Source organism: Doryrhamphus excisus, linkage group LG5, assembly GCF_037039965.1.
Source record: "Doryrhamphus excisus strain RoL-2023G ecotype Guam linkage group LG5, RoL_Dexc_Guam_v1.1, whole genome shotgun sequence".
Taxonomy (NCBI): domain Eukaryota; kingdom Metazoa; phylum Chordata; class Actinopteri; order Syngnathiformes; family Syngnathidae; genus Doryrhamphus; species Doryrhamphus excisus.
Genome location: NC_136361.1, coordinates 20,325,926 through 20,350,880, shown reverse-complemented (window position 1 = coordinate 20,350,880; position 24,955 = coordinate 20,325,926). Strand labels below are relative to the sequence as shown.

The window sequence follows — 24,955 nt, the reverse complement described above, 5'->3', positions numbered from 1 at the left end:
CCCTCCTGTGCACTGAGAGGGGTGTGATGTTGGAGGCAGACCGACTCTATACTACCAAAGTTCCCCGGGAGAAGGCACAGTTGCACCGTATGATGTCTCCTCTTTCCCGGCGCCTGCTGCTGCTCGTCTGCCTGACTTTACCCGTGAATGGCGTGGAAAAGGTGAGAAGTAGAGGATACCGAAAGGATCCTGACGCTGATAAGGTAAGAGGGAATGGAGATACCGGGCGCCTTTTTTTGGGGGGGGGGGGGCAAACGTTGAGTTATTTATAAGTAAAGCACATATTTTATTTAAATTTGATGCTTGATACAAGATAAAAACTTAGGTTCTCGATTGTGTGATTTTTTCAGGAGGGGGGGGGGCAAAATGACAAATATTGTATTCTCCCATAACCCTCTTTCGGTGGACTCTCATGATAGGTCTCATCTTTTTTTTGGGGGGGGGGGGGGCAAACGTTGTGTTATTTATAAGTAAAGCACATATTTTATTTAAATACGATGCTTGAAACAGGATAAAACGTAGGTTCTCGATTGTGTTTTTTTTGGGGGGGGCAAACGTCACACATTTTCACATATCACATATCGTATTTTACAAATATGTTTGAAACAAGATAAAAACATGGGTTCTCGGTTGTGGGTTTTTTTTGGGGGGGGGTAAACGTGTTATTTAAAAGTAAATTTTATAAATATGCTTGAAACAAGATAAAAACGTGGGTGCCAACGTTGTGTTATTATAAGTAAAGCATATTTTATTAAAATATGATTCTTGAAACAACATAAAAACGTAGGTTCGCGATTGTTTTTTGTGGGGGGGGCAAACGTCACACATTTTCACATATATTTTACAAATATGCTTGAAACAAGATAAAAACGTGGGTTCTCGGTTGTGTTTTTTGTGGGGGGGGCAAACGTGTTATTTAAATGTAAATCACATATTTTATAAATATGATGCTTGAAAGAAGATAAAAACGTGGGTTCTCGGTTATGTTTTTTTATGGGGGGGGTGGGTCAAAATGACAAATATTGTATTCTCCCATAACCCCTCTTTCGGTGGACTCTCAAGATTTAGTGGGTGGCCACTAGTGAAACAGAGTGCTATAGTCCATTCCTCAGAACTCTCTTGGGAATGAATCAAATGAAAGTGAAACTGTTTATTTTGCTGAGACCCCCCCAGACCCCCCTGAAGCTCCCAATAGAAGTCAGCACTCATGACCCATTTTTTTTCCTAAAGAAGCAAATTTGCCTTTATAATCTTCCAAAGGCGTTTAGTGCACTTTTCTTACCACATTGGATGGATAGGATGAACAGCATGTTATTCCATAATCTAATTTTGTGGTGTTGGAAATCCGAGCTCGATGTCCTCATTCAAAAAAAAAAAAAAATTTCATCATTCTGAAAAGCCAAGTTTTATATTTGCTGTGGAAAGCTGCAGTCCTCCTGTGATTCCAGTAGTTTAGATTCAGTGATTTCAGCCTCTGTTCAGCATGTACAGAAACGGACTGTGTTCGGAATATTCTGTATAATTCATGCCAGCAGCACAGCGCTTCAGATGCAGGAAGTTGGTATGAAAGTCAGCACTGTGGACGGGCAGACAGTGGATCCATTCATGAGAAAATTCAACCTTAAATGCAACACTCGGACCGCTTTAAATCAGACATTCACTTGGATATTTTACATAAGTCAAACTGAGCAGATTTCAGGTCTGCTGTTTTAACTGCAGGTTCTCCGGGTTCCTTCACGCTTGATATCACATCTCCAGGTTGAGCCGGGAAAGGACGATAATGTCTAAAACAGACCGTGGACCATCTGCTTCATCCGACATTAGAACACCATCATTACTTCGACATGAAGGCAGTTTTCCAGATTGTGATCTCTTGAAGTGCAGTTTTAGACTTCACCCAAAGGGATTCAAGCTGAGAAAGGAGACTGACTGTGCAGTAAAAGCTCTTTGTTCCCATCCCTTGCTTTTGGTCATGTGCTGTAAACTGTTGCATGCTGGGGAAAAAGGCATTTTTAAAGGCTCATCTCCTTTTGGAATCTGGACATTTGGAGTTTGGACAAAACTTCTGCCAAGTCATGCAATGTAATTAGCAAGTTACTTGCATTTGTTTAAACTTCCGAGCAGGACCATAACATCAGGATAATCACAGTTTTCCAACTATCTAGCTTAATGATGACTTAGCTAAATTTAGCCGTCCTCCCTGCGTGAACTTTTAACTCCCAGAAAGCAGGAAGTCTCAACTCTTGTTGTTTTTTTTCCTGCAGTATGGCAGCTGCATGCAGGGTCCAGCGGGAACCACTGGCAGAGACGGTAACCCGGGAACCAACGGCATCCCGGGAACGCCGGGCATTCCTGGACGTGACGGACTCAAAGGCGAGAAGGGCGAATGCATTAGCGAAATATTCGAGGAACCATGGAAGCCCAACTACAAGCAGTGTGCCTGGAATTCCTTAAATTATGGGATTGACCTGGGAAAAATCGCTGTAAGTGTATTTGCATTGACGGATGTTTGGAGCTGCTAGTGAAACAGGCTGATTCATAACCGTTGTGTCTGTGTTGAATTAAGTGATGGATGATAGTATTAATGAAATGTCTTCCAGACATTCCTTTTCGGAATACTCTAACTCTCGGGCGTGACATGTCTGTGTGGCAGGACTGCACGTTCACCAAGTTGCGCTCGGACAGTGCCCTCCGAGTCCTCTTTAGTGGCTCCCTCAGACTCAAGTGCAAGAATGCCTGCTGCCAGAGATGGTACTTCACCTTCAACGGAGCGGAATGCGTGGCGCCTCTGCCAATAGAGTCCATCATCTATTTGGACCAAGGAAGTCCAGAGCTCAACTCCACCATCAACATCCACAGGACATCCTCAGGTATGATGGACTATGATGGTCGGGATTTGTTCCGTGTAAAGTATGTCCATTGGTGTTTTTCTAGCGTGGGTTGGCATCAGTGATGGGAACTAATTAATTAACTAATTACTAATTACTTTTACTGTCAGCATAACGCTGTTACCATTTGAGATAACCATATAAGCAATGGGGATTGGCTCATTTTTAGTAAGATTGCGTCTTCAGCCAATCAGAGAACTTGGGTGGGCGGGTGTTATAGCACATCCAAAGTGCTGGGTGTGAGTGATGGGACTCTAGTGGGAATACAGCATTTTCCAAAGGGAAGTACTGACACTACTTTAAACTCATTGACTTTAAAGTAAAATGTACACGTCGAATGTACATTATGTCCCCGAAAAAAAACAAAAAAACTTTTGTCCAAGTCTTGTGTGAGCAACTAAAACCTACAGAAACCTAATTCGGGGGGGTACCAGGGGCGAGTAATGCAATAGTTACTTTTATTGGTAACTAGTTACTTTTGTATTCAATTCCACCCTCGAAAATCTCTGTGTGGAGTTTGCATGTTCTCCCGTGCATTCGTGGGTTTTCTCCGGGTACTCCGGTTTCCTCCCACATTCCAAAAACATGCTAGGTTAATTAGCGACTCCAAATTGTCCATAGGTATGAATGTGAGTGTGAATGGTTGTTTGTCTATATGTGCCCTGTGATTGGCTGGCAACCTTTCCAGGGGTGTATCCTGCTTCTTGCTCGTAGACAGCTGGGATAGGCTCCAGCACCCCCCACAACTCTCGTGAGGATAAGCGGTAGAAAATGAATGAATGAATAGTTACTTTTGTAGTGAAGTAACTCAGTTACTTTTTTGGAGAAGTAACTAGTAACTATAACTAATTACTTTTTTCAAGTAACGTGCCCAACATTGGTTGGCATCGACCCGGGGCTATATAGAGAAAAATGGAAGGATGTGGAAACACAGTAGGTCAATACAATATACATCCATCCATTTTCCTTCGCTGGTCTGGGTCCGGGTCGCGGGGGCAGCAGTCTCAGTAGGGAAGCCCAGACTTCCCGGTCCCCGGCCACCTCCTCCAGCTCCACCGGGAGGACACCAAGGCGTTCCCAGGCCAACAAAACATCTTCATCTCAGCTTTGTGTTATGGACGCTGCCAGTCACATTAACATTAAATTTAGATTATGGGGGAAAACAATATGAAGAAATTAAACTGTTTTGTAGTCTGGGAAGCAAACATTTTCCAATGCGCACTGGGAGAGGTCACATGGTAATACCGTACAGCAGTTTTGTGGCGATGCATTTTGGGTGTTCCCTACAATTTATGTGTCATGTCTTTGTCCCTGTTCTTTTTCTGTTTCAGTGGAGGGACTGTGTGAGGGTGTGAAAGCAGGGTTGGTGGACGTGGCCGTATGGGTGGGGACCTGCGCCGACTATCCGCGCGGTGATGCATCCACGGGGTGGAATTCAGTTTCTAGGATTATCATTGAAGAGCTTCCCAAGTAAAAAAAAAGTTACATAAGAGGAACGGGACTAGCCCTGGTAGAGGAACGATATGACGATATGATATCTGGCCTTCCCAAATGAGCAGGTATGGTTTGCCGAGGCCTCACAACATGACTGATTGTAACTTGAATGTTTTGTTGGGACGTTTTTTTGATTTGACATTCCTTTTCCCAGGAAAAGAACAAAACAAACCTTAGTACTGTAACTTTTCTACTCACAGGTGCTGTTGGCAGTCATTGCCCGTATGTATACATGTACTCATTTGACGTTTTATATGCGCTAGTCTTGTCAATAAAGTGATCTTTTGTAAACGATCCATATTATCAAATACAGTCTTTCATTTAGGTGAACTGTATTTGCATATTTGGTAGTGTAATTTCTATCAGTGCTCTATCGGGTTTGAAAAAAGGCTACTTGTACTCGCGAGTCGATGGAGTACTGTCAAAATACTTTGTCAGGGACATAGTGGCGTATCCAGCATTTAATACTACTGCTGAGAAATGCAATTTCCAAAATGACACAGAATTAAAGTCCAATTTAATTATATTGTAAGTAACAGTTATGCTTAATGCCCTTTATTTTTGAATAGGTATCATCTGACTGGAAATTACAAGAAAATGGCACAAGACAACAAAAAAAAAAGTGAGCTATTAAAAGTATTTTCACTTTTTAATTGAAAATGATTCACATTACAGATTTTCAATATATTTTATAAACATATATAAACAGTATTATATAAACAATATTGAAGAAATTCAATATTTCATGCAATTTTAAAGGATTTTGGATTTAGAACAAGCAAGATTTTGAAACATTTTCCACAACCATAATTGGAAAAAAAATGTCAAAAAAATGGCTACAAAAATGTGTTTATTTTCCAAATCTGAGCCTTGAATTTTATATTTATGATCTAATGTAAGCTTTGTGCTACTGTTGCTCATTTTTTTCAGACAGAATAAAGAAAATGTTAGCTTCACTGTACAAACATTTTATGAAAGTTCCTTGGAAACATGTACATAATTGTAAAAAAACCCAATTTCACAGCAGCATTCATCCTTCCAGGCATCAGGACTCGCCCCATTCAGTGGCTCCACAATCCCATTTCATATATTTTGAGTGAATGTTCCTTTTTACTTGTAAACATTGTTAACTTGTACCCAGAAGCAAGCGAGAGACATTTTCATACACTAAAAAAGTGATGCAGCATGCTGGAGTGACACGAATCACGTTTGGGATGATGCCTTTGTAGAACCCGGTGGCACCTTCGTTCCTGCAGACAGCGATCACACAACCATGTTTAACATACAGAGCTGTGGAAAGCATCGCTGGTAAACCGTCAGTCATACCTCCATGTCCGTGTGATGACATCGACTACACCGTTGTATGTATTGTGCTGGTCTTGCAGTCGAGCTCGCACCACCTGATATGGGTACGTCGTGGCCACGGCAAATATTTTGGATAGTGCTGCTGTCGTGATGTTTTCCAATGCGTTCTGTTCACAAATGAAGCGATCAATGGAGTAACAAAAACTAGCATACAAGTAATACAAAATACAATATCAACCCTGGTTTTGTACGTCTAAGTACCATCTATTACTAAATAACTCACCAGCTTTGCATCTGAAGGAACCTTCTTGTATTTTTTGTAGCGTCTCTTGAGCTGCTCATAGGCCATGAACTGCAGGGCACCATGGGACGTTCCAAAGAGACCAGGAACGTAACCCTTAGACAAGATTATACTTTATAAGTCATTTTAAGATACATTCATTGCCACTAAACATAAACATAAGGGAATTCAAGGCTCAATTTAGTGAATGAATATTTGTTTTGCTGTAAATGTTGGCAAAATATGAGGTAGACTAAATGCAATTTTAGCGTCCTCTAGTGGCGGTTATGGTAATAGCAGCACCATTGTGGACACACTACTGTCTGTTTTGCATTAGCTGTTGCAATAAACAAACAACAAACAATAAACAATAACCTCCACTGTAGCACAAATACACACTGACCTTGTAGAGTCCTGACACACCCTCCGTGCGGTAGATCTTGATCAGTGCATCCAGCATCCCCTTGTATTGTTTACTAGTTGGGTCAGAACTGTACTGCAGCACAAGCCTGGTCTTGGTGACCCAGATAGGGTTGGTTATGGTGAGTGTAAGGATGCCTGGAGATATGTATAATTTACAGTATATACAGTTGAAAAAAATAATAAATTTCACGTTTTGCACTGTTGGATCTTAAGGAGGTTTTAAGTAGACCATTAAAAATGCCTAAGGAAGAAATGGGAGTGAGACTGCCGGTTTCCTGTGTGACGGTTTGGTGTCTACCTTTGACCTGCTCGGGGTTACACATGTAAATTACCCTTTGAGATAATTCTACATGTAAATGTATCTTTTTAACTAAATATATACAGAATCAAACAAGGCATCTCGCAGAGCGCCATTGCTGCTGAGGTTGAATGCTGTAAGGCAGCTATTTTAAACGTCTTAAAAGATCCCCAGGGTTATAGAACAAAATGACTGACCCCCGTCTGTGTGTACGGTTTCAACACAATGCCCACCTGACAAAGAACTTCTTCCAGAGGATCTGATTAATGTTGTAGACTTGAGTGCTGAGAATAAGACTGTGTCAACACTGAAATAGTTACAAACTGACCTGCTTGAGCTGCAGACACCAGGTGTTGAGCAGCACTCAGTTCTGTCTCACGTCCGTCTTTTACGTATGCTTTGATTGCTTCGTAGCTGTAGAGGAGGAAGTGCATCACAAATCAGATGAAGCCGATACAATATCAATCAAAATGTTGCTTACAAGAAGAAATAGAGGCCCCAAGATGCTCCGGCGCCCCACACGTTGGGGGTTACTCCTTGGTAGAGTCCCTTCAGTCCTTCCTGCTGCCATACACACTTCATACAGTGCAGTATTCCATTATATTTGGGCCGTAATTCCAAACCATCACTCACTGCAGCAAAAATATATCAAAGCAATGTGAGTCCCATTTCATGTGGATGCACAGTCCATTATAGACATGATAAATACATTTGTATGGCTCACCTGCAAACCTGATTTTGACCAGGTCGAGAGGGTGAACAACCATGGTTGACACAACTCCTCCACTGAGACCAGCAACCAGGTTTTCTATCTTCATTTGCCTGAAAACCTGCATGATGTTCCCGGGGAATGATGAGGCAGGGTCCGGCTTGGCATCACTGAGGCTGACTGTACCGCGGTCATGCCCGGTGCTCATGTTGGCTGATTTTACCCTGAGAGATCGGAATCAGAAATCTACATTACATCCATCCGGTATAGTTACAGCAACATGTCGTTACGCTAATGCAGAAATATAGTACTATATAACAGTGTATATATCTATAGACTTCTTTGTTACTACCTAACTGCAAACGCATGTTAGCTTGTGATCCACGTTTTTGACATGCGGTAGTATTACCTTAAGTCAGCATAGTGTCAAGCAGTTACCAAAGTCAACCTTGCTTCTTCTTCTCCTGTCTCTGACGGTTAGTAAAGCAGAAGTTGATCGCCATCAGCCGGATGGGAGAAGATGTTGTGCTTCCGCTTCTTGCGCCTCGTTTGGGTAGCGAAACATTAAAGTACTTCCGGTTTTTGATATGCTTCACAAATAAACATCCAATACAAATACAATACGGTTATTTTAACAAACAGAAATTACCAGATGTATTTTAAATGCAATTATTACAGAACAACAAAAACAATGTTACGTATAAATATTGGCGCGCCACCTAGCCGTCATAATCGACATGGCTTGAGCTCCCACAATGCACCGCGGTTTACTACCCGGATATATGTACACATGGGTTGCTGACCAGTGTTTACAAACTTTGTTTTAAAATTAAGCTCAAGTACATTTTAAGTAGAATTTTGTCCGACTTGTTATGAAAGTAAAAGTCCTCTCGAGGAACCCGGACGACTACGTCCGGGAGACCAAATTCGATATTCAGCGTGGTAAGTATTGTTTAGCTTGGCTTGCTAGTGTTGCTACTTTCGCTAGCAACACACTGAAGTTGCTAGTGTTGCTAGTTTTAGTAAAATACATCGTAAAATGTAATCAATGTAATCCCTGCCTGAAGCAACCTTAATATATATTGTTGCCTACCTACCTACCTACCTATACAGTAGAGGTGTCACAAGACACGCGAGATTGGGTCTACCAGATTAAACGTGATTTAAACATTAACGTTGTAAAATGTTATCTTTGAAATTTGAGCAATGTTTTGAAGCGTCCTTTGTTTCTAGTCCCCAGAAACTATGACCCATCACTTCACCCATTCGAGGTATGCAGAGAATACACCCGAGCTCTTAATGCCACTAAGCTGGACAGGGTGTTTGCAAAGCCTTTCCTTGCATCATTGGATGGACACAGAGATGGAGTGAACTGCATGGCCAAGCACACCTCCAGCCTCTCATTGCTGTTGTCTGGCTCTTGTGATGGGGAGGTGAGTTCTCAATATTCCTATCTTTCATATAACCCACATTGGTCTGTGTTAATTCTTCAAATGCTTGTCACATACACATTAACATTAAAAAAATGTCATCCTTAGGTTAAATTGTGGAATCTTTCTCAACGGGAATGCGTCCGCACACTCCAAGCCCATGAAGGTTTTGTCCGGGGAATGGTTGTACGCTTCTGTGGGACGTCCTTCTTCACGGTGACTTGTCCTTTCACCATACTGAAGATGAATTTTGCATTTTATGTCATGTTTTTTTTAATTTTGTGTGTAATGTACATTGTCTTTGTAACAGGTTGGTGATGACAAAACAATCAAGCAATGGAAAATGGAGACCCCGGGTTATGGCGAGGCAGAGGAGCCACTTAACACAATTCTGGGCAAGGTATGTTCTTGCATCACACTGGGCTGTTCTCCACCAAAGGTTGTAAGTTTAACTGCAATAAATTAGGTTGTCATTGTGGTGAAAATAAGTGCCTTTCCATTACAGACAGTCTTCACAGGACTTGACCATCACCAGACGGATGGTGTGTTTGCAACATGTGGCCAGCAGGTGGACATCTGGGATGAGCAAAGGAGCAGCCCCATCCGTTCTTTTACCTGGGGCGTAGACAGCTTCTCCTCTGTCCGTTTCAACCCCGTGGAGGTGAGTCTCTGACAGAATGTATTTCCCATCAATACGAGTTGAGTTGATAATTGAAAAGATCGTATGTCCCATCTTCCCCCATGTTCCCTGTCAAAGACATATTCAAGTCTTGCTCACAAATATTAGCTACCCAGTAATGTATTGTACACCGTGGTAACATTGTCATGTTATTTTGTTAGACTCAACTTCTTGCCAGTTGTTCCTCTGACAGAAGCATTGTGCTGTATGACATGAGAGAAGCAGCGCCCCTTAAAAAGGTACAGTCACACCAAGCCTTATCTGTAGATTTTGATGTTTGTTTACTCCATAAAAGGACATTTGTGTATTTTTTTTAATCATCTGTAGGTTATCATGACAATGAGGAGCAACACATTATCCTGGAACCCAATGGAAGCTTATTTCTTCACATGTTGTAATGAAGACTATAAGTGAGTGAAATATGACTGGCATGAATGTCCTATCAATTGTGGGTTTTTAATGATTTATATGAAAAAATATATAGGATGGAATGCATTATACAATATCCATATTAAAAACAAGAATTGGGTGTACAATTTAGAATTTAGTCAATGGCAATGTAAGTGAGTGCATGTATGTATGTCGCTATGCCTTTGTTTTACATTGGAATGAAAAAAGTAGCTTTTACATTGTAGGCTTCTTCAAATGAATGTCAGATCATTTGTTTCTGTTTCTCCAGCCTTTATACGTACGACATGAGACACTTACACCAGCCAGTCACCGTGCACTTGGACCACGTGTCTGCAGTGCTAGATGTTGACTATTCCCCAACTGGAAAAGAGTTCGTGTCTGCTAGTTTTGACAAGAGCATCCGCATCTTCCCCAAGGACAGTGGTCGTAGTAGGTCAGTACCAACCTAAATAGATTTTTCACATTGAAATTGGCATTTAAAGGTAAAGCAATACAGTTTTGTCCATTTTAGTTGTGAAGTTCCTTTACAGATTCATAAGAACTTTCATGTATATATACTATTGTGTGTAGCTGTCCGATAGGAGTCTACAACTCTATAAGTGGTACCTTTTTTATATGGAGTGTATATATACACACCCACTTATTTTAATGTAAAACAACCACTTTTTGTGTTATATTGTGGCAGCATTGTCAACATTTTGACTAAACAAAGTTTTTTCTGATGAAATATGAGTCTAATCTTTCTTTTGGTATATCTATTGTATGTATTTGTTTATATAGTCCAAGAACACAATATTCTATGTGCCTTAAAAATCAGTCAATAGCATCAAAAAGGCTGGTACTGAGAGGAACAGCTTTTAAAAAATGGCTGGAATTGAATGAGTTTCACTGTTGACTGTTCTTCTGCCATCAGGGAGGTGTACCACACCAAACGCATGCAGCATGTCATCTGCATCAAGTGGTCAGCAGACAACCGCTACATTTTGAGCGGGTCGGATGAAATGAATATTCGGCTGTGGAAAGCGACTGCATCTGAAAAACTAGGAGTGGTAAGTAGCACCTTTTTAAACCTTTTTACTTCAGGTGAAGATTGGTGGCATCTGCTCAACAAATTACATTAAACACTTTAACACTAAACAGTTAACATTTCGATCTTTGTCAAATGTCAGACACGTGTCACACCGTCTCTAATTTATTACCTGACTCATCAATGACTTACTTGTGCCAGCATACCCACCTTGGCAGTGGGTGACAGTGTCAGGATTAGCCTGATTTAGAGCAGAATCACTCATTTAAGTAAAATGTACCAGCTGGAGCAGTAGGAAGTCCTCACAGACCTCATATTATTGTAACAACTTTACAGTCAAAAAGTGCAGTCTGTTACCACAGAAGTTTAATGTTGGGCTTAACAATCAAATAAAACTCATTTTAAGAGGCCGTGATATGTTCTAATGCTCCAAACATCAGTTATGACGATATAATAAAGATCAATGGTGTCCTGCCCCTATTTCCAACAGCCATCTTTCATTCCAAATCAGTCAGTTCTGCTTATTCTACTAATGCTGCTTCAGATTGCAGAATGGGCTCACTTGGCACTTGTTTTACTGTCGCTGTGTAAGAGAAGATTTATTTGCAAGCGTTGCACTTAAAGAGATCAAACGGAGCCTGCTCCTATCAGCAGTTTAAATTGGCCAATCACTTAAAACGGCCGTTCGCTACATAATGAAGCATTAACAATCAAGTTGGACGGAGAGTGTCTTTCATTATCAAGAAATACTGAACTGCTGAATCAAAGCATCACAGACTTCAGTCTTCTAGTTGCTGCATTTCCCGTTCTGCTTTAAAACTTTTCATTTAACATTAAATATTGTATGCAATGCAAACTTGCTCTTAAAGAGAGACTTCGCATCAGCAGTGTAGTGCATCATCATTGACTTTCCCCCCCACTCCGTTCCCGTGAGTAGTGTTCTGGTCAGTTTTTGGTGTCGAATAAAGTTTTCCGGCAAGTTGATTTGTTGAACACATGCTGGAACAGCAAAACTCTTCAAAACATGATTATTCTTCTGTCTTGGGTGAGTAGGAGCATAATTGTCCTCACTGAGGTGTGCACCACACACACACACACACACTGATAGTCTGTGACAGGAAAGCCATGGAATATGTAGGGCCATTCAGACACGTTCTTGTTGTCTGCACCATTTTTTTTAGATGTTTTATTCTGTGACAATACCACTCTAGCTGTCACTTTAACTCTCTCAACATTGCAGCGGTCGTTATCCATGCATGTAAACACTGTAAAACACATACGTAGGCGGCAATGTGCAGTGATTCGAAAGGGAGAGAAAATAATGCAGAGCGATTGTGACGTCTGACTTTGTCATGGAAAACGATTTTGTGATGCAAATGTATTACTCTTTTGAACGCATATCGTTTAGTGATTCTTCCAAGTAGCCGGAAAACTTCAACACCCAGAACTCACCTTTGATGCACTACACTGTTGATGGGGGTGTCATGTAAAAAAAATCTGAACTATCCCTTGAAACTAATAATTTTTTAAATTCCTCTGAAGTCGAAGATAAAGCCACCATATAGTTGAGACTGCTGAAAGGACACTGGTCGACCTTTGTGTTTGTGATTCAAAGCCATTTTCCCAATATGAAATCAGTTGATATACTCAAACTTCTAACTGCGTAGACAATTTTAAACACAAGCAGATGTTTCTAGCATTTGTACGTATCACACAACTTAAAGTCTTGAATTTACTTTACTGTTCTTCACATAACCATCCAGCAATCCATTTTCTTTGACTTATTTGGGCCCGGTTCACAGGGCCAGCAGTCTCAGTAGGCCAGACTTCCTTGGCTCCGACTACCTTCCCCAGTTCCACTGGAGGGACACAGTTTAAAAAAAAAATGAGCATTTTCATATGACAATAATCCCCATTGAATCCAAGTTGTTTTGCTGTGTCTTGTAGGGATTTTAACCGGCTACCTGAAGAATTAGAGTAGTCCAACAAGATCAGCGTCTCACGGCTCTGACAAACTAAATCCAGACAAATCATTGCTGTTAATTAGAATAAAAGCCTTTGAGGATGGCGGCCTCAGCCAGCACAAGTTCAGGGAGCTTGTGGTTTTTATGAGCGGCATGAACGTTATTAAGCTTCTCTCGTCACTTTTTAATAGACATTGATTCACTTTTGAATGGCCACGTTGCTGGGATGAAGTCGCTACTTACTGCGCAGGTCAACACTTCAGCATCTTAAGAACACAACTGTTGCTAGTAGTACTAATAGTAACACCACTCGTGACAAGTACATATTACAAGTAAAAGAATATACGTTTTAATGTCCCCTAGTTCCTAGCCAACCTGTGTGCTGTGAGAGATCATTTAGATATTCCGCAGAAGTTATCTGATTTCACTCTTGAAATTATTTATTTTTTACAAATATATCTTTGTCATCTACGAAAGACAGAACATTTAAATCCTCTTCCAGTAGATGGCAGAAGGTGCATAATTTACCTGTGCACAGTCCACCCTTGCCATGTTGTCGTTCCAATTTCTCGGCTTTACTCTATCAAGGTTTTTAAAAAAAACATTTTTTTATAAATAAATCATGCTGTTTCGTGGTTGAATGGGTCCTAGTACTCTCAAAAAATATGCATATTGAAGCAAATGTAACATGTTTTGCCTAAATTATATTCTAATTGGGAATGTACTGTTCTACATTTGTCACTAGGTGTCAGTAATTGATCTGTAAGCCAAGCACCAGACTTGCAGGTTTAAATTATCTCACAACATGCACAGTAATAACACAATCATAATCTTAATAACATGGGCTACTGCTGCAATATTAAATTATTATCTTTGATTATTTCTACAATGTTTGTTAATGCATACAAATACAATGCAAGGTGACTAAATAGGTGTTATTTTATGTCTATAGGGTGCTATTAATGTTATGGAAATATTCCAGTTATAAATATAAATCCCACTTTGCGGAAATTCACTTATCACAGCCGGATTATTAATGATCTACATGATGAATGATCTTTGTTATCCGTTTCTGGACTTGTTCCAGAACCTTGTTAAGCGGGCACCAAGTGGTTTGGTTAATGAGCAGTTTTGTCTGTTCTGTGTCTCAAATCCAACTGACCAATCTCCCCCGATGATTTGTAGCTGACCCCCCGAGAGAGGGAGGCCACCAACTACAGGAAAAAGCTGACAGAGAAGTACAAGGACTTCCCGCAGATCAGACGTATCGCTCAACACCGACATCTCCCCAAGACCCTCTTCAACCAGTCGAAGGAGCTGAAGTTAATGAAAGAGGCTCGCCGCAAAAAGTAGGTTTTCATTTCCTTTTGCTGTTTCTTAGTGATAATTGCGGCAGTGACACACGTCCACTCGCGGAGGTGAAAGTGACCTTGGGCTGCTGCCAGGTTACATCTGACCTTTTAGTTGTCCCACTCGCCTCATGGAAAATGGCACTGATGGAGCTTCCTCTCTCATGACATGTTCTCAATAAGCCGTACATACTCATTCACTGTTCGGATGCTAGATTGATTGTCCCACTTCAACCTGCTGCTACTGAGTCATAGCGCAGTGTACACCCCCACTTTTTTTTTTGACTAGCACTATTCTCACACGTCAGACCTGCATGACTGTGACTGTGAATGATTTACCTTGTGTGGTTTATGTGTTATTATCAGGACACGTTAGTGCCGCCAGTGATTTAGATGTTTGATCAATCGCTCTCCCCCCCCCACCTACCTGTTTTCTCATTCCCATCTGTAATCATCCATTCATAAAATGATCACTAACATGTTTTTACTCACTTCTGTTTCTTCCTTCTCTTTTAGGGAGAGGAATCTCCGCAAGCACAGCAAACCAGGAAGTGTACCTGTGGTGTCTGAGAAGGATAAGCATGTTGTGGCTGTGGTCAAGTGAAACACAAGTGCAAAACACACCTACACCGTCAGGGTGCCGTTGATATGTGACTTCAATAAATGGATGTTAGCGAACACCCAATAGCATGAATTAATGTGATTATATATACTAATTAGCAAAAATAAAGAACACATCAGTTTCCTTACATGTAGTTTCCTTCATCTCCAAACGTGTTGCTGTCTATTGTTTGGTTCTCAGTGAAGGCCTATCAAGTTAAATAAGATAAGATGGTTTATTATCGGCACCACCTGTAATTTAACTCTCACTTGGCTTCATGAGCGTTTGACGTAAAGCTTTCCTTCAAGCGTGTGTTGTTAATCTGGGTACTAATTTGCTTATGAGGTACGTCCTCTATCCTCTTAATGTAGTCCTTTAAATCCTGTCAACACTGATACCTGAGCCACCTTGAGGTCAGACAATCATAGGTTTTGTTTAGTCCATTGATGAACTGTTTTTTTGTAATATGAATTGATTAACTTCATTTAGGAATTTGCTCACAAAAACTCAGATTCTGGGTGAAATTTCTGTATGCACTGAATTCATAATTGTCTGATCCATTTAACACCCTGGTTCAATTAGTATTTAAAGGGGACCTGATGCTTTTTCCACTGACCTATAAATGTAGTTTGAATTTTGTATTGTATTATCACGATGTATAACGATGCCAAAGATTCAGATAATGACTTTTGCGCATTTGGAAGCGAGCCCTAAAAAACTTTTTGGATCAAAACGCTCAGTTTTAAAAGCCATGGTAAAACTGTTCCTTTGTGACATCACAGATGGGTGGACTTCCTTATATGGTTATATTTTATTAAGCACTTTGGGTGTGTGACCAATCACAGCAGAGTAGGTGAAATAAATTAATGGAAGCGCAAAGCAAAGGAAATAAAGCTGGATTCTGCAAGATGGAAAGGTTTTCTGTACAGGTTATTGTGTGTAGCTGCTCTATAGGAGACCACAACTTGATACAAAAAGGTTGAAAAATAAGCATACTGGTGTCCTTCAAACAGTCCTCATCGTGATATTCACATTTTGGCATTTTTTGACCAACACGATTAAATAATTGTAACCACAAAGAGCAATAAATTGTTGTGGTTACAATTATGAAAATTAGAAAACTAAGTTGCTGCAATTTATAGTGGTAAAGTTAATACATTAAAACAATGACATAACTAATCGTACCTGTGTCACTCTATAATGCCTTTTAAAAGTACATAACTGTCTTCATGTACTGTTCTTTTCCATGCCCAAGATCCTAGATTAGAACGAATCCGCTCCAGATGCACAGTGACGCCACTCCGTGTTTCCCATGTTGCTTTGCTCCTGCTGTCAATGAACAGCTAAGCGTCCTCTGGGTTTGGTTCTTCTATGTGTTCCCATCGCTCCGCCTCCTGCTTCCCCCCCTTTCCTCCCTCTCCATCACTCCCTCATTGCATCCATTTTTGTGTATTTAAGAAATCTCCAAGAATTAACCAACCTGGATGAAAACGAGCCAAGCTGAGTGACCGAGGAGGCGTCAGGACTCCAAAACAAACAAGGACCGGACGGACCTTACATTTGATTTCAATATGCGAGTGAAATTCTAAGGAATGGCAGCGATGGGTTAGACAGGATTTAACATGACTGCAAAGTAAAAGGCAAGACTTGTTTTTCCTTACATTTTATTCCTCTGTTTATCTTTTTGTCCCGTTTCATAATCGGGTTTGCAGAATGAAGCGTTTCCGTCTGTTCAGGGCATCCATTTAATCCTTAGTGTTTTCCATGTAGCACTAATTGTAGACCTCAACCTGACACTACCAATCATCTGTTTACAGCTTCTGTTCATATTCTGCAAAGCACTCGACAACGTCATTAAATGAGCTTTTCATGGAACTACGCGTAATATTTCTGCAGCACATCCTCATGTGCGTAAGGATCGACATGTCATCTGTTAGCCTCGGCGGCTCCAACGACGTCTTTTTCATTCGATTCAACGACATGGAAGTGTCACACAAACATGCATCAGTTTGATTATTCTTTTCTGATGTTTGCAGCCACTGTGAGTCAAAGATGTCCGCTCCACAAGGGCCCAAGGGCGGCCCTGGCCCTACTGCCTCAGCGGCCGGCGCCATGCCGGAGATGCCGGACCTCAGCCACCTCACCGAGGAGGAGAGGAAAATCATCCTCGGTGTCATGGACCGACAGAAGAAGGAGGAGGCGAAGGAACAGTCCATGTTAAAGTAAGGAGTTGGTTTTTTTTACGGTCCTTTTGATGGCAGTGGTGCTGTGGGTGCTAGCTAGTTGTGTGGTGGGTCATGTTGCCCCTTGACATCCAAGCCACGGATTAAATAGACGCCGTGTGGTCGACATTTTCCTGTTTTATTTAAACATAAAACACTATCATATTAGCTGGGTTATGTTTTGTTTCTTTTTTTAAATACTCATATTGTATAATAGCACATTCAGTATGTGCTTAGTTGTGTCACTACACTGTGATGGGCTGGGTGAGTGGCAGCAACCGGCGCCATTTTCACGTCAAAAAAAAAAAAAAATACGTCAAGTTGTTTCACCTCTTCCCATGTAAGTCATCGACATTACACAACATGACGCTGGAAAGATCATATAAGGTGTCCTGTGTGCGTGTGCGTGTGCGTGAGTGCTGAATGCAGACGCTCGCACGCACACACCCTCCCGTGCACAGATGTCTCTTTCAGCACCAGGCGCTGTCCACTGGAAGGCTTGGAGTTTGGTTGTTTATTTAAAACGTGGATTTCTAAGCGGTTCCTTTCACCTTCGCCGTGTGGGCCGTTACTCTCCTTTATGTTGGGATGTTACACTTGCTAGTCTTGCCCAGGTTATAAAAACTCAAGCAGTTGATGTATTGTTAATTACAAAAATAGATTTATATTTCCTTCTCCAGTGTATGGGATGCACTGGATTTTTTCTATGCAGATGTTTTGACTTGTGGATTGTGGTTGTAGTATTGGATTGTTCCTGCCCCCCCCCCCAAAAGTTTCCAAGGCCCCTAAGTTATCTTTTCCGTAATGTTACAAGACATTAGCCACTGCAGGAAGTACTCATACTCCCAATGCTATATGTGAGTCCATATTATATACCTTATTTATCTTATATATTGGGAATTACAGGTGTAGCGTTGACTATTAGGGTCATAAACAGGTTTTCTATGCTCTACTAAGTTTTCAATTCATAACTAGGAATCCTACTTTGTGGAAATGTACGGAAATGTTGGGTCTGGAACCAATTAACCACAATAAACATGGATGACTGTAATATTATTTTATTGCAACGTAATCATTAGGACCGAGGTTTTGTGTGTGGGTAAGAGATAAAGTAGATAGAATCTCCTTGATTTTAGGGTCCGTTCACACTACAGTTGAAATAGACGAGTCTGTTTGCTGTTGTGGTTTGGTACATTTGGTGGGTGAAAGCAATCCTGAATCCAACAGGGAGGCTGACAACGCCTGTAACAGTGGTCACATCATAACTGGTAAAAAAAAATAAAAAATAACCCTTCTTTGACGTCTCACAACAGCTTTTTTTATTACAAGACTTAATTAGTTGACTGCACGGTAGACTAGTGGTTAGAATGTTGGAAGACTTGGGTTCAAACCTCTGTGAGGCGTTTGTAAGTTCTTGCTGTGCATGGGTTTTGTCAGGATAAGCCGGCTTCCTCCCACATTGCAAACTGTCGAGTTAATTGGAGACTACATTGTCCATAGGTGTCAGTGTGAATGGTAGTTGGTGTATATGTGCCCTGTGATTGGCTGGTGACCCACCTCTCATCCGAAGTCAGCTGCGGAAGGCTCCAGCTTAACCTGGTATGAGGACAAGCGTTGTAGAAAATGGATGGATGCAAAGGACTTCATTAGTCATTAAATAATCCGACCAATTATCCCTGATAAACGAGGGATTACTGTACTGCTCTCTACTGTACTGTGTACTCTCATACACACCAATAGGTACAGTCTGGCAACACAGCACTTGGCAAACCTTTGTATGTATGATTTACTGTCGACCTTTTGTTCAAAGTCAGCTAGGATAGGCTCCAGCTCCCCACCATCCTGAACAGGATAAGCAGTAGAAGACGAATAGACAGATTCACACCATGAAACTATGTTTATCATGTAGATTAAGTTAGTGTTTCCAAACCTTTATTGAGGCAAGGTACGTACTTTATAGGAGGAAGATCTCATGGCTCACCACCAAACAAACACATTGAATGAATGGCAACAGCTGGATACACATGTTACGTCATTATACGTCGTTATGCGTCATTATACGTCGTTATGCGTCATCGGTTCACAAGGTGAACAAAGACACATTATTTGTAGTACATAAATAAATAATAGGTTTTGGACCATTCATTCATTTTTTGCCGCTTATCCTCACGAGGGTCACAGAGATGCTGGAGCCTATCCCAGCTGTCTTCGAGCGAGAGGCGGGGTACACCCTGGACTGGTCGCCAGCCAGCCAATCACAGGGCACATACAGACAAACAACCATTCACACTCACATTCATACCTATGGACAATTTGGAGTCGCCAATTAACCTAGCATGTTTTTGGAATGTGGGAGAAACCGGAGTACCCGGAGAAAACCCATGAAAACTCCACACAGAGATGGCCGAGGGTAGGATTGAACTCTGGTCTGCTTGCTGTGAGGTCTGAGCGCTAACCACTCGACCGCCGTGCAGCCTGATTTCCGGAACATTCATTCATTCATTCATTCATTTTCTACCGCTTTTCCTCACGAGGGTCGCGGGGGGTGCCGGAGCCTTTCACACTCACATTCATACTTATGGCCGCGCAATGCCAATCATCCACGATGTAAAGCCAACTTATTATTTTTAAATCTTTGCAAAGCCAGAAGGATCCCATATGATCGTGTAGGTGTTCCTAATGAAGTGACCTGTGTGTGTCTTACAAAACCGCTCTTTCATGTCAGCTTTCTGTGGCCTGACTGTCTGATCTATTGCTAGCTTTGCCCAGTGACTTCAGTGTGAAAGCTATCGCTGCAAGCTTTTAGGATGCATTAGAGCTGTTGTTTTCCACCATCAGGTAAATATTTGCACTAGGGCAGCATTCCTAATGGAAAGAAAGCCATGCAACCCCTACCTAGTGCTGCTGCATGAGGAACATGACTCATGTACTCCAAGACACGGCTACCTCAGCTGCTACCATGTGTCGTTGTGTGAATCACTAAAGCCTTTTCTATTCCCCCCCCCCCCTTTTTTTTTTTTTTTTACAACCCTGCAACATCCACCCCCTCCCCATACAAGAGTGGAGTGTTTTGTCAAACATCTCCGTTCTCTGAAACAAACTGGATTTTTACATTTTAGTTAGTCATCATCTGATAAAGCTTCGTCATGAATGAATGTTAGATAACCGTTAAGACTGTCGGCATATAAAAGGTCAAAAGGTAACTATATTTTGTATTAGAAATGATAATTTTTTGCCGTGTTGCTTCACTTTATAGCCTTAGTTCCTTGGGGTTGATATACTATGTCACATTCTTGGAACCTGCGGAGATCTTTACAATGATCCTCTAGTCTATATGTGTATTTTCAAACTGTTTAATTGTAGGTGATGTGAAAATTCCATGGTTGTAATAGTTACACTAATAGTTGCCATTGAAGGTATTTGCTCAATTTTGCTAGCTAAAGATAAAAGCTAAAACAAACACATAGTCTCACAAATACACGCACCCACACAAAAAAAGGACTAACGTGACAACTGACAGTTAAGGTGGAAACATCGGGTACGCATATGACAGCTTGCTTTGCAATAAAAGAAAAGCAGAATCTTCCAAATGCCTTGATGCCCCTGCGAACAAACGAAAGCAGAAACACCACGGAAGAAGCGGTTCAAGCAATGGCAGTGACGAAAGCTGATTGGTCCAGGACTCCAGCCTCTTACACAATCTTGAGTGTATAAAAGACCGAGCAGGGAAAGGAAGTGTGCTTTTTTTGCAGCTGTGCTGTAATAAGACCCGCTTACTTGTAGGCATACAGGGACTGCAGATAAACCCGAACGTCTGCATTAGGTATTGTTGTCAGTTATAAACAATTTTGTTCTTTAAGATTCCCTTATCCTCTATTCGAAACCCACTTAGAGTCCTCGGGGGGAGGATTTCTACACCATCACGTGCATTATGTTGTGTTGGAAGTAACTCGAAGGTCTTTTGTTGCAGAAAAACAAGAAGCGAGGCTGTAGTTATGGGGCCAAATAAAATATTATCATGTTAATTATGCATTGATAAAAATCATGTGGTGTCCAATCATCATGATTATTGTCACTTATTGTTTTCTATATATTTTTTTTCCACCATGTTCAGAGAATGTGTCATATTCAGTAGTATTCTACTGCAACTGTCGATAAAATGTGTAGTTAGCCACCTTGTGACCTTTCTCATGGTCAAATAGTAATGTTTTAAATTTGGTTTGTGGGACCATCTTGGCTAGTCATACTGTATTCTGCCGATGTAGACAAGATGAGTCATCATGACTCATTAAATGAGTAAATCCCCACTGTCTTCTTTGCCCATGAATCACACCAGCATACATTAAAGCATATATGAAGGTAGCATTTATTTGCTCAGCCCCGGCGCAGATAGAGCTGCAGTGGATTAGCTTGTCTTTGAATGGGTTTGTCGCATTTCCAGGGGTGTCGGAATCAAACACCCACACCGCCACATATACGACCCGTATAGCTTGCGCATGTGTGCAGTCCCAGATTTGCAGCAGCTTGGAATGCATTTCAGGAAAGTGTCAGTTTTGAACATACAAGTGTGTAATCCAACGGAGGGAATCCTAGGAATTGTGGAGGACGCAGGGAGAGAGAGAAGCCTCCAGCTGCCGGGCTCTCCAACTTGCTGTCATTTCTCTGGAGGTGCTGGAGAGAGCTGGACTGAAAAGGCAGCACGTATGCATGTAATTAGCGACGTTCCTATTTGTGCATTTTCAAAAGGAGATGCAGCCGTGGAGATACCTTTTGTGGAACACCATACAAATGTGTGCATAGCTATAACAAAGTATGGCTCCAGGTGTATTTGCGCCATTAAATCTTTGTCGGCTAGCTCGGCATTCTATGCATCAGTGCGTCTCTGAACAGAACAGTAATGATGGTTATGGCACCCCCATCCCCCATCCCCCATCCAACCAGACATTGTATATAATTGAAGCAAGCTTCAGCTGCCTGCGATGGGGTGACCCCCACAATGCCCGGGGCTCCACTTCTCCTTTTCTCCTTTCTCCTCTGGGGCTACTTCCTGTTTCTGCTTGGTGGCTATAAGTGAAGGAAGGGCCAGTGGGGTTAGCTTCTATCTTTGCTCTAACTTTGCCCCACTCGGCAGCGTTGAAGCAGTTAAGCATGAGCCTGTGATTAACATGCACTTGAATCTAACACGGTTAAACTACCCGACATTTAAGGCATCTAAACTAAAGTGTTTAACTTAACCAACACATTTCATATGTGTTTTGTGCATTGCGTCGTGGTCAAGTTATTTTCTTAGGGACCTCCTTTGAGGTGTTAATTATTCTGGCTGTCTTGTCGGAGGGATTCCCACTGAGATGCATCTATTTTGGGGCCCGAGGTGTCACCTTGAGTATCCTTAAGGCCCGTTTATGCTCAAGTGTTTTGCATCCATTATGTGTGTATTTCAGTATAAAGAACCCGTAGTACAGAGCGGCACCATCTGAAAGAGTGGGGGCGGTGCCAAATCCATACAGCATGGCACACCTCTCTGAGAATGCGGCTCGCAGTTGCAGAACCTAGCTGGTAGCTTGCTGACACAGCTAGTCACTCTAGTCACGGGCGCCCTGTGTGAGTTCCCGTGTGTGATGTTGGTGGCAATAAAGCTAATATACTGTACTTGTAATGAAACAATCATTTTTCAGAAAAAAACTGTTAATATAGAGTACATAATATATGTGGGTCAAAGAGCTAACCCTAATAGTTCCTTAATTAAAATATCAAATCAGCTGCAAAGAACTCTATTTTACTATATTTAGTATGTAAACAATTACGGTGAATGTTATAGGGGGTCGGTGTATGTTTACCATGACGAGCTTTGATCTAGAATTAGCTTTGATTGATTACATCCTATGTACCCCCTCCCACCCCCAATTACCCCCACCCCCCCACCTTACATACACACTTATCTGATCGAGAGCTCGGTGTACCAGCTGTGGTCACAGCGACACGGAAGCTCAATGTTCTCTTGACAATAAACCTTCTTTGTGGTACAAATGTGCAAGTACAGTATGGTACGACTTGAGTGTCCTGAGTGCCTTTTAGGCACCCGAACACATCATACCAAGTGACGATTTCATGGATGTCCGCACAGGAAATAGGAAGTTAGTTTAGCAAGTAAAAACAATATGCCAAATACAGATAACAGATATTATATGTATCATTTATATAGAAGTGCATTTGCATATCAAAATAAAAAATTTACATTGCATTGATTAATCAAGTATTGAAAAAAAAAATCTTGGTTAAAAAGCAATAATAAATTTACAAGAAACATGTAAAAAAATCACTAAATAAGCCAAAAAAAAACAATGAATTAATAAACATAAGCTGTTTGTTTTAATTCAATATCATTTCAACCAGATTACGTATCATCCATTATACATTATACATGTTCTACTACTAGTTAGCAAGTACACTTGTATTCCTCAGTATCGTCAACAACAGTAAGATACTTACAGATTTTACATAAAGATTATTTTGCCTGTTCTGAGAGATTAATTAGTTGCAATAACTAATAATAATTTTGCCAGAATATGGTATGTCTCACTGAACATCACACTAACTTCACTGACACCTGGTGGCCAGCGTAGAATACTACATCTTAACGTATTTGAATGCATCATTCAAATGCCTTGTATTTGTATTTTTGTTTATTTAGTAATTTCCATGCTTGAAAATGCTTAATTTAGGCATTTATAGTTGCTTAAATATGCATATTTATTTTACCAATTGGCCTTATTTGACTACAAACAACAGGAGTTATGTAATATTTTTATTAAGTATATTTTTTGATAGTTATACTATGTTCAATGAAATACGGAAGTCCAGCAAACACACCCACACCCTTTTTCCTCCGTACCATTCTTCTCCTGGGTTGCTTGTCTTCCCAGGCAAAGAGCAGATTCAGTCATAAGTGGTTCACAGGCACCCATCCCCCCACCCTTTCCCCCAAGGGAGAGAGTAGATGAGAGGAAGCTGCTTTGACTATATAAAGCAGAACACACGCCAAATGAATACATCATCATGTTAATTAAAGTAACACTGTGTTTTGGTTCTGGAAGGTTGGCAAGTTGTCAAGTACGGTCAGCTGGATGGGGAACGCTCTTGGAAAAGCACTCCCATCATGAAAAAAAGATCTATAATGTATTTACAGGTGACTTATTATAAGCTTTGTTGGCCTGGACAAGTGCAGCATTCCTCCTTCTGTTTCTCTAATCCACGATGCAGAATGACATTTTAGCTATGATTGTACAGTGGAACCTTGGTTTTCATCCAAAGGTCAGATGAAAACCGAAGCAATTGTATCCATAGGAAGTCATGTAAATCTTGTAAATCCGTCAACAAAAACACATTTTACAGAAAATAATTAGTTTTACATTTCTGTGTGGAGTTTGCATGTTCTCCCCGTGCATGCGTAGGTTTTCTCCCACATTCCAAAAACATGCTAGGTTAATTGGCGACTCCGAATTGTCCATAGGTATGAATGTGAGTGTGAATGGTTGTTTGTCTATATGTGCCCTGTGATTGGCTGGCCACCAGTCCAGGGTGTACCCCGCCTCTCGTCTGAAGATAGCTGGGATAGGCTCCAGCACCCCACGCAACCCTTGTGAGGAAAAGCAGTAGAAAATGAATGTATTAATTAATTCTACATTCAGAAAACAATGCGGAATACATAAAAATGATGAGTTAAATGGACAAATGAACACTAAACATCGCTTTAGTGAAGACTCTTGTTGAGTGGAGGTAGGGCGGAAAAGGATGGAAGAACCACACAGACCTTGTTTTACTCCACTACAAAGTTACTTTAACGTTAAAGAGTGTACAGTGATAGGTACAGTACAT

General features: G+C 41.1%; 4 protein-coding genes across 33 annotated transcripts in view; 3 read left to right on the top strand and 1 right to left on the bottom strand.

Annotated features, from left to right (window-relative positions):
- The first annotated feature begins 20 nt into the window (after positions 1-20).
- On the top strand, positions 21-4,672 carry LOC131105449 (collagen triple helix repeat-containing protein 1-like). Of its 2 annotated transcripts, none has more exons than XM_058053582.2 (4): positions 21-203; positions 2,265-2,483; positions 2,654-2,870; positions 4,220-4,672. In XM_058053582.2, the coding sequence occupies exons 1-4, from the start codon at positions 27-29 to the stop codon at positions 4,360-4,362; spliced, it is 756 nt and encodes a 251-aa protein (XP_057909565.2). In that variant the 5' UTR covers positions 21-26; the 3' UTR covers positions 4,363-4,672. The 2 variants fall into 2 exon arrangements, with proteins under 2 accessions (XP_057909565.2, XP_057909566.1); XM_058053583.2 differs by having other exon boundaries at positions 71-161.
- Positions 4,673-5,066: 394 nt separating this feature from the next.
- On the bottom strand, positions 5,067-7,928 carry LOC131105423 (solute carrier family 25 member 32-like). Of its 2 annotated transcripts, none has more exons than XM_058053535.2 (8): positions 7,836-7,901; positions 7,413-7,621; positions 7,170-7,320; positions 7,017-7,102; positions 6,371-6,525; positions 5,971-6,084; positions 5,709-5,854; positions 5,067-5,632 (listed from the first exon to the last, which is right to left on the bottom strand). In XM_058053535.2, the coding sequence occupies exons 2-8, from the start codon at positions 7,603-7,605 to the stop codon at positions 5,509-5,511; spliced, it is 969 nt and encodes a 322-aa protein (XP_057909518.2). In that variant the 5' UTR covers positions 7,606-7,621; positions 7,836-7,901; the 3' UTR covers positions 5,067-5,508. The 2 variants fall into 2 exon arrangements, with proteins under 2 accessions (XP_057909518.2, XP_057909517.2); XM_058053534.2 differs by having other exon boundaries at positions 5,068-5,632; positions 7,807-7,928.
- A 205-nt stretch (positions 7,929-8,133) lies between these two features.
- On the top strand, positions 8,134-15,363 carry dcaf13 (ddb1 and cul4 associated factor 13). Its single transcript, XM_058053532.2, has 11 exons — positions 8,134-8,339; positions 8,631-8,830; positions 8,936-9,043; positions 9,138-9,227; positions 9,333-9,488; positions 9,668-9,745; positions 9,834-9,916; positions 10,186-10,350; positions 10,831-10,966; positions 14,094-14,257; positions 14,774-15,363. The coding sequence occupies exons 1-11, from the start codon at positions 8,270-8,272 to the stop codon at positions 14,859-14,861; spliced, it is 1,338 nt and encodes a 445-aa protein (XP_057909515.2). The 5' UTR covers positions 8,134-8,269; the 3' UTR covers positions 14,862-15,363.
- An 829-nt stretch (positions 15,364-16,192) lies between these two features.
- Positions 16,193-24,955, top strand: part of rims2a (regulating synaptic membrane exocytosis 2a) — a 111,284-nt gene continuing 102,521 nt past the window's right edge. For 11 of the 28 annotated variants that reach the window (XM_078790888.1, XM_078790877.1, XM_078790881.1 and 8 more), the window contains exons 1-2: positions 16,194-16,498; positions 16,895-17,080. In XM_078790888.1, the coding sequence (XP_078647014.1) occupies positions 16,911-17,080 (170 nt within the window). In that variant the 5' untranslated portion in view covers positions 16,194-16,498; positions 16,895-16,910. Of the gene's footprint in view, positions 16,499-16,894; positions 17,081-24,955 lie in introns of all 28 variants that reach the window. The other 17 variants (XM_078790889.1, XM_078790896.1, XM_078790886.1 and 14 more) reach the window with 5 other exon arrangements.